This window comes from Nelusetta ayraudi, unplaced genomic scaffold (assembly GCF_046127955.1).
Source record: "Nelusetta ayraudi isolate G7.1 ecotype Tasmania unplaced genomic scaffold, CSIRO-AGI_Nayr_v1 ptg000076l, whole genome shotgun sequence".
NCBI classification, from domain to species: domain Eukaryota; kingdom Metazoa; phylum Chordata; class Actinopteri; order Tetraodontiformes; family Monacanthidae; genus Nelusetta; species Nelusetta ayraudi.
In genome coordinates, this window is record NW_027466126.1 from 1,538,016 (window position 1) to 1,554,705 (window position 16,690).

A 16,690-nucleotide genomic window follows, 5' to 3' on the forward strand; every position below is an offset into this window, starting at 1 on the left:
TCGACGTCTTTAATTTACACTCAATAAATCGCCTCCAGGCACCCGGTGTGGAACGGGAAGCGTTTCTTTCAAAACAAAAGCACATCTGCGCTCAACCGAAAATTTCGTCCCTTCAGCTTGGCGCGACCACGGATTGTACAATAAAATAGAACAGAATCGTGATGGACGTACCCACACGCACGATTTTCCAATCTTTTGTCATTTTCAAAAAAGGGACGATTGTTCTCTTGCAATGACGGAACTCGATGCCCGCCCTGTGTCGACATAACAACCTGGACACGCTGCATGGTGACGGCCGGGGGCAGGATGTAGCGGCGCTGGGTGGGAGTGGTGCTGAAGAAAGTGCGCGCCGCCCACAAAGAGCTCACAAAGTTTTTTGGAACTTGTTCGGGACTTTGACTTTTGCATCGCAGAGTGCCGCAACACGCCGCCCTGCTGTGGATTTACCGCGCCCGCCACGTTCCAGAAGACCGCGACCTCAAGTAAGTTTCTCTTTGTCCTCCAAACCACCAACTAACTTTCACTTTGTCATGACGAGTCGGAAGAGCGTGTTCTTTTATGTCCGTCCCGCCAACCAGCTAGCTTTACAATATAAATAAATAAATCTCAGGTTACGCTGTGTTTTCTCGTTATCTCGACGGATGTTTGAATCGAATTTCGAAAATCTGAATTGAGACCAGTCTGGTCTGAAACGGATTTAGGGTTGTGAAAGGGTTCTAATTCGGATTGATGCATATTTGTTCCATCACTTTGGTAGACACTCGGTACTGCGAGAAGCGAGTTAACCTCAAAAACATGTTTAAGTCTTTGTGCTGTACAGCAATGAAACATGTCATGTTGGAGGAAATAACGCGGCTGATTTCTCGTTTAGATCCGTATAAACAGTTTACACAGGCTCTTCCTCCTGCTGCCTCCATATGAATCGTGGAACAAGAATCCCCCTAACCACCCCCACCCCCCCCAAACGAAAAAAAGAAAACATCTTATCAGATGCCGGCATTGTGGGTTTTTTATTTAAAGAAAGCCATGCAGTAGTGCTTCCTGAGAGAGTGAGGCCAGCAGTGGAGTGACCAGCAGATAACCCCTGGGTTCAGACCCTCATTGTGCGCCAGGAAGAGGGGCCGAGACTCTGTGAAGGGGAATTGTCTGGGGAGCACAAATCCTGTCATCCCCGCTGCAGGAATTTCAGACTTGGAGGCAACATTCCTCCCCACCAGTCAGTCGGGAATACAGGTTGCGTAGGGCCAATTGTGTAGGAAAGTGTTGCTCGGTGAGGTAAGATGCTATCAAACTTGTTGTTTTTTTATTTATTTATTTTTAGTTATTTCAAAGAAAACTCGGCATCGTGCATGAAGTTACGCAACATCCCCCGAGCCGCACCGACGACTTCCTGCATTTTTTTTTTCTGTCCTTTTGCAAGTGAGCGAGCATGATGCGCTCGAGACTGATGGTCATGTCACCCGTTACATCCGCTGACTTCCTGCCACCCCTCGATCTCACTCCTCCCCTTTCCTTTACTTTTCCGACCTCCAAAGGCCGGAATCGCCGTCTCCTCTGCTGTCACGTCCAGTGCTGCTGCTCCAGCTACAAGACAAGGACACTTCAGACTCCAAACACCTCGCACTCCTGAGACGACGACCTCTCCGCTCCTCCACCACCTCCTCTAGACTCAGTCAGCACCAGTCAAGTCAGCCTTGGCAGACATGGAGGGTCACACGGCAAGGCTTGTCCTGCTTCTGTGGGTCGTCACTGCTGCTGCTGCTGCTGCTGCTACTGCTGCTGCTGCTGCCGCCTCTGGTGAGTGTCTTTTCGACATCTGTTTTTTTTCCTCTTTAAACCAGATGCCCTGCAAGACATTTGACTGCAGATGAACACCCGTTAAGAGGCTCCTTGGCGAACAGGTTTCTGTCCTGCTCTGTTTTCTGACATCCTTTTACTACCTAGAATGACATAAAAGAATATTCCGTCTTCTTTTATGTGTTCCCACATTCTCACTTTCTTTTGGCATTATTTTTATTTTTTATTTTTACCTTTTTGCAACTGGTCTGGAGAATGTGTGTTTTCTGTGCTAAATTGTTATGGCCAAGTCTTTTGACTGAAACTGTTTATCCCTACAGCAACTGAGAGATTACAGAGCATATTGTTTGAGTCGCTCGGGGGGAGATGAGTATCACAATGGGCTGAGATGAGCACCAAAACTCATGCAAGTCCAAATAGGATTCAGACTATTAAAGCAGTGAGTCATCATTATTGTCATTGTCGTCGGAAGGATTCTTTTGTTTGTGCGTGAGCTCTCCAAGTTTGGCTTGTTTGGAAAAATAAAGAGAGGACAGTTTTATTGAAACGCAGGCCAAAGGAAGGAGCTCCAGGACGTGGAGCTTTTATTGATCCTCCAGTCCCTCGAAACATCGCCTCCACCGACTACGCGTGGCTGCCCATATCGAATTCAGCCTGATAATCCGAAGGTGGCAGAGGGAGCTGAAGCCCCGTCTTTGCCCTCAGGCAATAATCTGGCCTCACAGACTCGGCGATGCTCTGCAACGCTGCTCTGGGGCTTCTGGGTCTCACTTCCCTGCAGCTATCTGGGCTGCATGTCTTTTCTTTTTAAATTAATAAGACATTGAAATGTAATTTGTTTGATTCTTTTCTTTTAAATAATTGGGTTGCTTGTGTGCTCAGCTTCCCTCCTGAATATTTTGTCCCTTTCCACAAAATAAGCAGCGTAGTTTAAATAACAAGCACAAAAAATGGTCAGAAAATGCAAATTTGAGTTCTTATTCTTTTTTTCTTTTTAATGGAACATTTTCCCAAATGCCACATCACGGTGCCCCCTGCTGGGATCTACTTCAGCCTCACTAAACTCCCAGCAGAGCCAGACACTGTCCGCCTTTCATTTCCCCTCCAGTGCATCTCGATATATAAACAAAGTATAAAAAAAAAAAGATGGCGGGGTGGCTGAAAAATGAAACCGCCTTTCCAGGCTGCCTCTCAAACGAGACAAAGACCGAACCCGGCAGCCATACATCAGCATTAGGAGTCGGAGCCGCAACATCGAGCCTGTCCGCTCAATGCTGACCCCAGTGAGCGACAAATCACAATATTGCCACCGGTTGTAAACACTCTCCCCGCAGGGCTGCTGCTGCATGCAGGGATCCAGGCGAGTCGTTTTCATTATTTTTATTTATTTCTCTTATTTATTTATTTTCGGGGCCAGACGGCAGACTCGCCTGCGAGTTGACCTCGCGTGTCTTGCCGCCGCGGGTGGGGGGAAGCGGGTGTGCGCGTCTGAGTGTGCGAGGAGCCGCTTGGCTCACACTTTTAATTGCCACCCAGTGACGCACAGTCACTGGATTCGTCTTTTTCTTTTTTTCCTCTCTCCCGTCTCCAAAAACGTTCTGAAGATTTTTTTTTTTTTGTCTTCTTTGCATGTCTGCTGCACGATGGATGCAGAGGAAGCTGCTGCGCTGTTGGCAGACAGCAGGGGGGGGGGGGGTCGGAGGTGGCGCCGAGGCGTTCATCGTGCAGCAGCTGTGACGTGTGAATTCCTCCATCTCCGAAGCCGCTCTTTGTCATTACTCAGTCCTGCACTTTTCAGACTAATTCGTCATTTCCTTTGTTTTGATCTCCTGAGGTTGCGACCGAGCGCGGCGCTCGCAGCGGGGCGGCGAGCCGCACCGCTGCAGACAATGGAAAATCTTGAATTTTGCACCGATTCAACGAGGAAACGAGACGGGCGCGCGTACATGCGTGCGTGCGTGCGTGCGTGCGTTCGTATGCCCGTCGAGGTTTATTGATATAACAATTTTTTTGCCGTCTGCGGCTTCTCCAGCGGCCTCCTCGCCAGCCTCGCTGCGGGGACGGGCGATGATGTTGGAAGATTCACAAACGTAAGAAAGTAAACTGAAAATGGAGGAAAAGTAAATCAAAAGTTGCCCGAAGCTTTCTGCAAATCCCGCGACGCCGTCGACTCGCAGTAGTCGGGCGAAGATTTTTTTTCATTTTCTTTTTATCATTGGGTTTCCTGTCACGGCTGGTTCTTCCTTGGTCTTTATTGAAACTTTTATACGTTTGACCTCCCGTCGCCTCCTTTTTCCCTGACATGGCGAAAAACGCCGGCGATGTTTGAATGAACGGCTGGAACGTGCGGCTGCTGTTCTTGTTTGAAGTCGTCCTCTGCCACGTCCGCCATGTGGATATTAAGGGAAAGTAATAAAGGACTCGACCGTAACACGGTGACTCCTGCGAGCCAGGCGGCGGCGGCGGCTCGGTCTGAGACGAACCCTGTTAATTTCCTAAACTGGAAATTTAATTATTCCCAACAGAACCCCCACCACACCCGGTGGTCCGTGTCAGGCGTTTATTATTTTCTCGGACAGATACAGAGTGGTGATTAGTGGATTAATAGACGACTCGGTGATATGAGCCTCCAGCGCTGTCATTTGGCAGCGGAGACTCTGGGATGCTCCGGAGTGGCCGCTGAGCTCACTGGTGGGAATATTAGTCGGAATAATTCAGTCCCTGCTGCCGCTGGATGCAAACTTTTCATTCAAACACATTCGTGAGATGAAAATTCGCCAACTATATTGTTCTGACTCTGCAGTGCCTTGCTTTGACCTTTGAAGCCTTCGTGATTAAACTCTGAGCTGTGTTTCCATCAATCAAGTTTGTCTTTTACCTTTTATCTGTTCCGGAGTTTATCTTTGAATCTGGCTTCTGTCCGGCTCCAATAAAGCAGATAAGATCACACCTTGGTTTCACGGCGCTGCTTCTTCCACCCCGCGAGGTTAATTGTGTTTAAAAAATGTTGCCGTTTGTTTGTTTTTTTTGAGTTCCTTGCTTGGTCGTCACGGTCTGCCGGATCACTCCAAGCCACCCCTCCCCCTTGGGGAAATAACCCGCCAACATCTGTTTTCTCTTATATTGATTGAAGGACAGAAAGAAAAGAGACATTTTCTTTTATGAACTTGTAAGAGTATTGCATCTTTGCAATAATCTGTTAGGACAGGAATCATTTTGGCAATTTTAGTTTGGTGGATGTAAAAAGACATGGAGGGATTTAAAAGTTCCATATTTAGTTTATTTAGAATCATTTTCTCACTATAATGTCTCCTACCTACTACTAAAATCCATCTTTGACTTCTTTTGTTTGCTATTTTTTTTTTTGGAAATGCGCCCTTTGTGATCTCACAAAGAGTGTAGATGCCCATCAAGGTGAGACTGCCTTTGTTCCTTAAAGCTCCCAAACAAATGTGGGAGTCCAACCCAAATGGGTCCAGCTTCTCCAGCCTCTGGTAGTGGGAGGGAAGTCGAACCAGTGACCTTCCAGTCTCGGAGTCTCAGACTCTCAACCACCGGGTGGCAACAGCTGATGACGATGTTGAGTCAAAGTCAGAAGCTGTGCACGTTTCCCTGGTCTGATGATCCATACCTGGATCGACGCTGTGTCAAAGTGTATCCTTGTCACAGTGGTGAACGACAAGAAACCAGGTGGAGCTGCTGGAATGCAGCCTGCACCTTCACTTTACATAAAACCTGTCAAATCCACCCGAGAGTTGGTAGCTGCAAAATGCAAAGTGAATTTAAAGTGACTGGACTTTGGAGTTGCATCACTTCCACGGACGCATGACTCAGCAGCCGCCTCTGTCACACGGCGGCGCCTCCTCTGAGGCGTTTTTTTTTTTTTTTTTTTTTAGCAATCGGCCAAAGTCCTACTGGGGACAAGTTAATCCGGCTGCACAGCACGCAAACAGAAACTCTCACATCCCAAACTCTTTCTAACGCCGCGCGCAATAATAATCGCTCCCCGCGTAAGCCGCCTGAAGCCGGAGGAGTCGCGGCAACAATTATCTACGCGTCTGGTCTCAGCCTTTGTATTTAGAGATTTTTATCCACCGTCTACGCCGCATTTCCTGGAAGGGAAACGGAAGAAAGCCTCCTGCAGCAGCGGTGGCGGCAGCAGCAGCAGCAGCTCCCCCTGCCCCTCCTCCCCCGGCCCCTGGTGGGAGCCAAGGCATCGCTGCGCTCAGCGCCGGACCTTCAGCCGCCTCGGCCACCGCCTCCTTACCCCAGAGTCTCCCTGCACGGGCTGGAGGAAAAGCACAAAAGTGATTAGTGAGCCTCAGAAGACGGAGGAGGGTCGAGGGGGGAGAAGGAGAAGGAGAGGGAGGGGCGGGCCTTCTGAAAATGAATCTTACAGAGGCGAGACAGACAGACAGACAGACAAACAGAGATAAGAGAATTCATAAAGATTTGTGGAGACAGCAAGGGAGGAGGAGGAGGAGGGGGCGTGAGGGGGGGGGGGGGGCAACTTTTTTTTTGCGACCGTCAAAGAGCAGATAAGTGGCTGAGAGGGAAGATGCAGGCAAAGAGAAGTAAATAAGGGATTAACACGCACGCACGCACGCACGCACGCACGCACACACACGCACAGATAGGGGGGGAAAGGACAAGGCGGAGATAAAGACGCGGTGGATGGAGACCCAATTAAATTACGCATTTTGAAAAGTGGTAATGGAGCGACTTGAGTAATTACACAGAGGAGGAGGACCAAGGAGGAGGAAGATGGGGTGTGTGTGTGTGTGTGTGTGTGTGTGTGTGTGTGTGTGTGTGTGTGTGTGTGTGTGTGTGTGTGTGTGTGTGTGTGGGGGGGGGGGGGCGCAGTTGCAACCAACAAATTAATTCATATTAAGAAAACAGCGTCAGGGATTTCACAGAGAGAGATTTTCCTTTTCCTTTTTTTTTTTTCTAAATCCTTGGAGGGGTTTTTACAGTAATAGAAGAAAGCCCAAACATAGAGAGAGAAAGGAAAAAAAAAAGGCCTGTGTTAAAAAAAAAAAAAAAAAAAAGCGCTGCCGAGAGTCAAAACAGTCGACTTCCCCTGTTTGACTGCGTCCAGCCAGCGCCGCTCGCCAGTCCGCAGCAGCAGACTGGGTGGCAGGGAGACGCGACCACTTGTCGCTGCCTCAGACCGATTTCAATCTGCTCCAGTGTTATGCCCCGCCCAAATAACAATCCATTTCTGACTGCCGGGCTTTTCCTCCGTTTGAATGCAGCGCCAGAGAGCCTCACTCACTAGCAGGCAGCATTCCTCCTGTTTTGTTCCCACATGGACCTTTTTTTTCTTTTCTTTTTTTTGTAGCGTTTATAATTTCTGGCTGTAGTCTGCTGGAGGAGGAGGAGGAGGAGGAGGAGGAGGAGGAGGAGGAGTGCATACAGATGCTGGTATTTGCATTCCACCCTGGCAATAAAAGGGAAGATTGTTTTGTTTATCTGATCATATGTGCACACGCACAATCAGATACACAAAGCGCACAATGTTGGATGGAAAGAGAGTAGGCGGAAGCTATGAAGCTCATATTTAAGGAAAAAATATCCTGCATCTGAAGTCTTACGTAACATGTATATGGGAGTAAAAGGCCACAGGTTTATATGAATATGGTTGATAAATGGAGGAGACGCTTTCAAAGGCTCAAACAGTTATTTATTTATTTGTTTTTGTTGCGTAACTGCGCCTGGCTTGAGAGGGTGACCGTCCAAAGACCCTCTTCAGGGCATCTTGTCTGAATTCCCTCTCCAATGGCCATCAGCTGGTGAATCTGACACATCAGAGGGCTCTTTCTTTTCCCTTTCTTTTTCGCAGTAGCATGAGTGCGGCGGAATGGCTCATTAGCAGCTGCTGAGATAAACGGCCGGGCAGCGCGGAGACCTCTGCTGCTCACGTCAACAGGCCGATGGAGTCACGGCAACTGGCAGCCTGAAGCCCCTCGGGGGGTGGGGGTGGGGGTCGACGTGCGCTACCTTCACGTCTTTGGCCTGGAAATTGTTATTGTTGTGATTAAACCTTTCTTTCTTTTTTTTTTTTTTACGTCAAGTCATCAGAAATGGCTGCGATTTGACCGAAGAACTTGCTTACAGCAGCAGCGAAGCAGGAACCTTTCTTTTTCTTTTTTTTTTTTTCCAAAGAGCTTCCTGATCTGCGGCGACGCGATAGTGAAGGTACTCAAGGACACGTCGCCGGGAGAACATCACGTTTTCTGCACGAAGGAAAAAACTCTGCAGGGTGTTTCTCCCACCACCTCGCCGCCCCCGCAAAGTGCTCTTTGTCTGGGCTGCCTGCTCCCGAGAAATAGTGTGCGGTGCTGGAAACTGCAACACTGTCTTTTAGCGCAGACAAAAGCCGTTCTCTTCAAAGGCTCTTCTGGGTCCGGTGAGGGGAGCAGCGCGCGGTTCAACTGTGTTGTGTAACGGTAGAAGCTCTTGATTCAAGCACTGGGTGGGCAGTTTTCCTGTTGATTCAGGTGCCAGAAACGGTCGGGGCGTATTCAGGCGGGGGACTGAGTCGGGCTTAGGATCTGCCTCTGATGTCTGACTCTGTGTGCGCGTTCACTAAATGTGAAAACCTTCACTCGCTTTTTTCTTTTAAATTCTGCTCATGTGCCTGTGATGTGCTAGAAAGCAGAATGTGTGACTGGAATAACTGAAAAAAAAAAAAAGAAGAGAATTCTCCCCTTCTCCCCATCCTCCTCCCCTCAAGACGGCTGACAGATTATTTTAATGCCGCTCATATCCTGCAACTACAACACATCCAGCAGTCAAACTCGGGATGCTTGATAAGCCTTTAAACACGAGCCGGAGAGAATAAAGCCGCACTTGTCAGAGCAGCCGTCGCTGTCCGCACTCTTTCATCAGTCCGAGGGCGGCAGTGAAATCACAGACCTGAAACCGCTTCGGAGATCTGCTCGATTGTTTCTTTTTTTTTCTCCTCCCAATCTTTTTGTTCTTTTTTTTTTTTTTGCAGGCGCCGCGTCAATTTAAACTATCCCGACTCGTCTTTGAACTGGAGTCTTGTACATTCTGTGTTTTCCTACACATGCTAATGGGAAATAGATTCTCTTTAAGTGAGGTCGACGTACTGGTCGTGTGAAGGGAGTTATTTTTGAATTTTATTTTTTCTTGAAAGCTGCAAATCACAGTGGGAGGGTGTAGCGGTTTCACGCCCGACTCCTTCATCAGGACGCCACTGAACCCCACTGACCTCTGCCGTTTGCATCCGGAAAATGAATCTCGGAGGGCCCGCGGTCCGCTACGTCTTACCCGCGGCTAGCATTTCACGCTATAGATTAGCTTGTCTGCTCTGCAATTAAAGCTTTGATGATGAATTGTGTCTCGCCGGTGAGGCAAAATGGAGAAAAAGTGGCGCTGTATAGTTGCTATGTAACATGACGGATCACCTGAGATTACACGTGAAGCCGTGACAGCAGCGATGCATCTCTCTCATCTGCGTGTTACACGCTAAATAAAAGAAGCCCCACTGCACATGCTCTTGCGTTTCTGCGACGGAGAAAGACTATCTTTTGTGGCTTAACATTCTGTCTGCAGTGGAGACGAGAGGAGACCTTTGATCTTTAACCATCCCGTCATTGATTCAAGTAGTTAAGTAAAACAAAAATGATCATAGCCATGGTGATGGCAATCAGAAGCTTAAGGTCAAGAGATTCCAAAGAAAGACAACTTGATGCAGATCCAATTCCTGTAAGTCCGTTATCAACTTTTAATGTGGAAACTCAACTTTCAACCCTGCAGCCACTAAACTCTTAAACCTCAACTTTAGCTCTGTGGCTTCTGCTACTTTCATTTTGTGTTTTTTTTTTTTGCTTGTTAGCCAGATGCAACTTTTTGCCAATTAAAAAAAAAAATTGCCACAGAGTAGTTGGAGCCAAAAACAAACGAGTGGTCATCCAGATTGAGTCCTCAACCAGTGAGTCATTGCACGTGTGCGTCGGAGGAAGAATTGCCTTCTGTGGCTTGATGCTCGAGCCAGCAGAGGAGGACAGAGGAGGACAGAGGAGGACGGCGGCGGGTGGAGGAAGTCTGCCGCAGACCTTCCATCCACACGCCGCCGCTGCTGCTGGACTTGATGTTCAGACGACTTCCGACGACGGCGGCGAGACGACGGACGAATGGCTCCCAGAGGTGTAAACAGAGGTGGCGTGATGTGGGCGGAGGGGAGGGGGGGCGAGACCCGGCGGCTCAAGGCAGCGGCGACGCCATGCAAAACTGACAAGACTAATCAGCAAGAAAAAGAAGAAAAAGAAATTGGCTGTAGGGGGAGTTGAAGGGGGGAGGTGAGATGGGCAGGAAGCTGGTGTGTAATGTGCAGTGCTCACTGGGGTGAGAGGCCAGGGGACAGTGCAGGCCCCTGCAGAGCACTGATAAGACCTTGTTTACCTTCCTGTGGATGGTCAGGCCTCAATCTGCAGCCGCGGAAACGCCGGGACAATAGGTGTGTGTGTGTGTGTGTGTGTGTGTGTGTGTGTGTGTGTGTGTGTGTGTGTGTGTGTGTGCGTGGAGCCCAGTAGGGAGAGGGAGACTTGAAGCCTTGAAGCTGGCCTGGCTCCCTCTCCTAGAGACTGTGATAGGGTCGGCTGACCCCACCCCCATGGCGACTCCGTCATCTGACCCCAGACACAAACAGTTTACTCCGTCCCGAGGGGCCGAGGGAGACAGTTGGTCTTGGCGGTGCCTGCCGTCAGGGTTTCCCCCCTCCGGTGTCTCTCCTCCACTCTCTCTCTCCCCCTCTCTCCCTCCTTTGAGAGGCGGCAGCGCTCGTCGGCTCCGGCTTCTAATGGTTCTCCGTTCTTCTTCTTCTTCTTCTTCTTCTTTTTCTTGGAATCTTGCACCCCGGCGAACGGCCGCTGGTCTTTCGCACGCCGACTTAACCGTGGCTTCTCATTCTTTGCGTTGAAGTTATGTGGAGGGGAAAAAAAGGCAGTAGATTTTTTTTTTTTTTTTTTTTGCTTCTTCTGGCACAACGTGGTATGAAAGAAATTCGAGGGCCAACAGTGTGCTGCCAGCTTCCGGCTGGCATCTCAATGCAACGCTGAAGCACCACAGCAAGGCGGCGGCGTGCTGGTCGGACACCTCCAGGGCTGTTGAGAAGCAGCAGCAACAGGACTACCAGCAGATCCGCAATAACACTTTGTATTTCTTCTTTTGTTCCGATCCGTTTGCCGTTTCCCATTGATTTTCGTCTAATTTTGCCCTGACAAATTGATCATTCTGCCAGTCCCCCCCCCCCCCCCCCCCCCCCCCCCCTGCTGTGCGAGGAGTGGACGCAGGACACGCAACAGGCGTCGCATTCTGCATCTGTCTGTGCACCTGTTGCTCACTGTTGGACTTTTTTCTTTTTCCTTTTTCCATCAGTTGAATTTGTCTTTAACAAGTTCTTCTGAAAACACTGTGCTGTGGCGGTGGTACTGTCTTGCTGAGTTGCTGCTGGTTGATCTCTCGCTAAGAATGCTAGTTGCCTGTGCAACGGTGAGGAACAGACTCGCTCAATTTTATGTAAGAAATGCACAACATAAAGTAGCTGAACAACATTTCTGCAGAGCTCCTGCAGCCTTTATTTCCTCAAAATACTCCCCCCCACCCCCACCCCTCTCTCTCATGACTGCAACTTTTACCCACGTTCATTCATTTTAGCTTTTACCCTGAAGTAACTCAACCAGTCACACTCTGGCCGGACAGATATACAGTGGCAGTTTTTTATCCATTATTACACTTCTGCTTTCTGAGCTGCTCTAGACAGAGAGGAGCCACGCTGTCATTTCCTGAAGCCGTAATGTTACTTCTCAGCTATTTCCATTTTACTGCTACATGTATTAGATTTTTTTCCCCCCTCCACACCAGAGTTGCTTCACCTTTTTTCAATTATGCTGCACGCAAACGGGCGGAAGAGTGGCAATTTAATCTTTGTCGCCACTCCACATTTCCTACCTGCAGTTCGCTCTGCCCGCTCGCGCTGAAATAACACCGATTCCGGTTTGCTCCCTTAAAGTGGGCAGAAATAAACACTCTGTTTTTCTCATTAACATAATGTTAGCATGCGAGACCATAATTGCGTTATGCGCTGTTTGCAATAATTCAGTGCGCTTTGGTTGTTGGGTGGGGTGGTGCAGTGATCGGGGGCGAGGGGGGCGCTGCTCACGTGTTGCAACAATTTCGTGCCATCTTCCCCTGTAATAAAAAGCTCCTTCAGGTGTTTGTGTGGCCGCTGTCACAGATTTGCGCGATGAGCCCCAGAAAGAGGGAAGCGGCCGTCGGTGCCAGCGGCCGGCAGCCTGCTCGTTCTCGAGAAGGCAGCGGGAGATGGGGAAATACAGGATGTCGACACCGTGGGGGCCTTCCCAGAAACCTCTCCATGAAGATTAATCGCCTTCAAGTCTTGAGCAATCCCTGGCTGAGTGGCTCCAGCCCTCAGCGAAGGTCCTAAGAGTCTGGAATACATGAGGGCCGAGCTGCGGAGTGCTTCTCCTACCCCCCCCCGCCCCCCGGTTATCACAAATGACATTAAAGTCTTGAGCAACCCTTGAATGAGACGCTCCAGCTGTGCTCTGACAGAGCTCAAGCTTGCTTGCTCATTTTTTTCCTGGATTAGAGGGTTAAAGAGAATTTTTTTCACAAATGGAAATGTCTCCCACGTGTTTCTTCTCGACTGGTGGAGGCCGTCCATTCTGTCCTTTTGCCAATGCAACAGAAGCTCAGCGTGGCCTTGCCCTCAAACTGAGGAAAATCTTGATGTCTCTGCAGAAGATAAAGGAGAAGAACTCGTCTCAGAATGATATTCCAAACTTGATGTGACCCTCTGCAGTTGGTCCAACCTGTCCTCCCCACAGCAGCTATATGAAAACATGCCATGGTTTCTTCTTCTTCTTCTTCTTCTTCTTCTTCTTCTCTTCTTGTTTTTTGTATGTGTGCATGGCCATTCCACGCTTGACTCCATGGCCACTGCGGTCTTCCTGGAATTCTTTCCCTCCGTGGAGACTCCAGGTGGGTGATGTGGATTAGAAAATGTCACCATCACATAGAAAAGGAGCGAAATGCCAAACACTCCTTCAAGAATAGCATCACCCCGCACTACGGAGGTGTGAAGTTGCCAGACAGGGATCCCAACTTTCCTCGTTAGCGCCAACTCCCGCTGCCTGGGGAGCCCGACGGCGCTGCACGCTGCGAGTCAGGCCGCCCGCTGACACCAAGAGCGTTGGCCTTCTCCCCGAAGAGTGCATCACTCTGCAGCAAAGTGTCAGCTATTGATTTCTGGCTTAGCACTTGGCCTTTTTATTGTACGAGCTATTTATCAATTTAATGCGGTGTTCCATTAAAAAAAAAAAAAAAAAAAAACAGTTCTAGGCTACAATAAATGTCGCCGTTTAAAATACCGATTTTGCCGTTCGGCGTCGTTAATAAGATAATTAGCAGAAGCACGTTTGGGCAAATCAATCGACTCGATGTGGCGGCTGGAGCGGCTTAAAGAGAATCTGCATCAGGACTGAACACGGAAAAAAACAATAAAAAAAAAAAAAGAGAACCTCTGGGTCAAAGCCGGTTGGGTGCACTTTTTTATGAATCGTTGCCATTTTCCACGCTCCCTAATGGCCCATTATGTTTTCAAATTCGTATCTCTTTGCCCCCCTCCCCCACCGCCGGCCGTCATACCTAACATCTAAATGGAAATCGCCGGCATCCATAAACATGTCCTCTCATGGAAGGGGGGAGGGGGCGCCAGGGAACTGATGTGAGGAGATAAGAAGGGGGGTGGTCGGGGGGGTTGGAATGGTTCTTCTATACCTCATTTACCAGCAGACCGCTTAGCGAGGCCATTGGCATTTCCGGGGTCAAGGGGGCAAAAATGAATGTTCTTCATATTGGACGGTGACTCTCGGAAAACTGGCAACACACACACACACACGAGCGGCCTCACTCTTGCGCAGTGGCTGTGATTTATGGTGAGACCTCAGGGGCGACAGACACGGGCTGTTGGCTCTGTCAGAGAGGCGAGTGGTGGTGGTGGTTGGGGGGGGGGTGGGGGTAACTTTACGGCGGTGGACACCGAGCAACAGACATTAGCGTCGAGCGGCAAAGCGGGAAAAACAGGAAACGGTGCCGTGACCTTTTGCGAAGAGGCAGGAAAGGAAAGGATGGAAAGGGATGACTCGTCCGTCTTAATTTGCCGAGAAAAACATCTGAAGGCCCCTGGAGGCCCGAGGGCCCTCCAACATCCCGCCACTCGCCTCCGACTTTCGTGCAAAATGCCACAAAAGTGGTTTGCTGCCGTGCCGCTGCTTCAAACCAGAGGTAAAAGTGCTTCCAAGAGGACACAAGCACAAAACCAAAACAAACACAGAACCCCCACAAAAAAAGGCAGCGCTGGAGTTATTGTTGCTGCCAAATCTGTGCTAATCAGATTAAAATATGATGTGGGCAGCACTCGTGTGTCTCCGGCGGGGACGTGGTGGGTCAGAGGTCTCATACGGACAAACACACGAAGCGAACAAAAGGGCTCCACAACAGCTTGGGCAGCCAGAAAAGAGCAGATTATGTAACGTGTTCTCCCTCTTGAATGTGTGTTTTTTTTCCCTTTTTTTTGAAAAAGAGACTGCATTCATCACTTTCTATCTGCTCTCTATCTCCCTCTCTGTCCACTCTAGTGGTGACATTGCCTGCACCCAAGGTCTTTGATTAGCGCGCCATTCTAAATACGGCACATCCTGTTGACCTTCCAAACTCTGCAATTTCCTATTAACCCTTTCCTTCCTTCTTCTCCTCCTTTCTGCCTCCGACGAGACGCTGGCAGAAACTGATGTTTCTCACTCATGATGGAGCGATTTGATGCAGCACGCTGTAAACAGAGGGCTAAACTAAATGTGCATTTCCCCCCCCCGGATAATTAACTGCACATTGTTCTCCACTGGGGTCAAGGGAGAACAATAAAGAGATAAAGACTGATTTAGTTTGGCACCGCTGTAATATTTACAGTGCGATGCTGCAAGTTCTCCTGCTGGTGGAGCAAATCCAGGTCACAACTGTGTCCCAGTGTCAAGACGCCAGATGGCCCACTTCCACCCTTTTCCTATCTTATCGGCAGAAGGTGAACGATGGGGTGGGTGGGTGGGGGGGGTTCCTCTGATTGAGGCTGGATGGAAGAGACGGTTGACCTCCTCGCAGCTCGTTGGCAGGCTTTGCCCGCTGCCGAAACGTCTCTCCCGCCAGCCAACTTCAGACACGTCCTCATTCTGAAGCGCTCGCACACGTACGCACGGCGCGCCACGGCTCGGGTCAAACGGCAGGCGTTTATTTCCAACCCCGTCCATGACCGAGCAGCCTCGGCTCGATTAATTCAGCCTCCAGAGACGTGAATTCCCGGGTTAAACAGCCGAGTGCAGCCTGATGGATGACTGCGGTCCGGGATCCTGACGTGCCTGATAAACCTGAGCTGGCAGACTTTTGTTTTTCTTTCATGTCATTTTTTTCGTCGGACATCCATACAATAGGAGCGAAGGGAGGCCCTCTGACAAACCTTGACCAGCAATATCTTTAAAGGGCCCGTACTGGTCCTTATTGTTCATCCTACACTCCCAGAGGAGACTAAAAATCATGTTAGGATTTAGCCCTCTGTTTAGAACCCCCGATGCTAAATTTGATGCTTTGATAAAGCCTCCATGTTTGAGAGGAGACAAAAACCATGTCATTTTGGTGGGCGTCGCCGACACCGAATGGTGGGGTTTGTCGCTAACTTCAGAAAGAAAACCTGAAGTCTAACCTTGCTGATTTCGTTTTTCTTTTTTTTTAAATGGGATATTTAATTTCTGGAAAGAAAAGCAAGCAAAAGGTGGACATTTTATTATTATTTTTTGAAAAACATTGGACTGTCTGTTTTTTTTTATAAAGGAGATTGTTTTATGTCTTCATTTAACTCTCTGATTCATGCAAGTCTATTTATTATCTTTCACCCTGAAATTTCCCTGCTGTGTCGACGCTTACAGCAGTGTTTAAGTGTCAAATGAAAATCCTTGAATTTTTCTTCTAATGCATTCGTCTTGCTTACTTCCAGGTTGGCTCATTGAATCAATAAATGGAAACGACTGCTTCTTATTTGTTTACCGTGTTGCAAATTCTTCAGAAGAAACTGACCCTGAGATCTCTCGCTCTCTCTCTCTCTCTCTCTCTCTCTCTCTCTCCCTCCACCTTCTTTTCCAGCCTCGCTCCAAACGTGTAATCCGAAGGCGGCCGCTGAAAACCCCTGGATCTCCACCAGGCGCATGCTAATTGGCTGCTGGACCAGCTTCGTCCAAGACAACGCGGTTGAGGTCCACATTCTCAAAATGATCTCCAACATGGTGAGCCAAGGTCAAGGTTATATAAATGAGGTGGCGAGCAGGCCGCAGAAATTACGCAAAGGTTAGAAACTGGGTCTAAGTTTAAGTTTTTGCGTCGAGTTTGTGCTGCGAGAAAATGTTTTGTGGTTTTTATTTTATTACAGAAAAAAACGATTAGAATGGGAAGCAGGAATTGGAAGCAGGGCCAAACCTTTGTGCCTGTTTGTCATTAAGTATACTAGGTGAAAAAAACACAATAAATATGCTGGTATAATATGCAGGTTTGATCGGAACCGGATTACGGCTCCTCGCTGGGACGCTGAAGATCATTTGAAGTCGGTCTGTGTTGGACCTGTTGGAAGGCGGGAAGGCTACATTTAACAAACGCCACTAATAAGCCTTCCCTCCTTCAATAGTTGGGCAAAGTTCGAGAAGGCGGACTGAATTTTCCTTAGTCCTCCACGGAGAAATTTCAAAGGCGAAAACCCTGCAAAGGAACATTTAAATTGCCGGCTAATCGACAGCGCGGCTGTCTG

At 48.9% G+C, this 16,690-nt stretch overlaps 1 protein-coding gene across 1 annotated transcript in view; it reads left to right on the top strand.

The window, feature by feature from the left end:
• The first annotated feature begins 331 nt into the window (after positions 1 to 331).
• The window catches only part of eng (endoglin), a 44,980-nt gene continuing 28,621 nt past the window's right edge, over positions 332 to 16,690 (top strand). Inside the window, exons 1-3 of the mRNA XM_076043560.1 lie at positions 332 to 482; positions 1,536 to 1,761; positions 16,024 to 16,175. Coding sequence (XP_075899675.1) covers positions 1,704 to 1,761; positions 16,024 to 16,175 — 210 coding nt within the window. The 5' untranslated portion in view covers positions 332 to 482; positions 1,536 to 1,703. The remainder of the gene's footprint in view (positions 483 to 1,535; positions 1,762 to 16,023; positions 16,176 to 16,690) is intronic.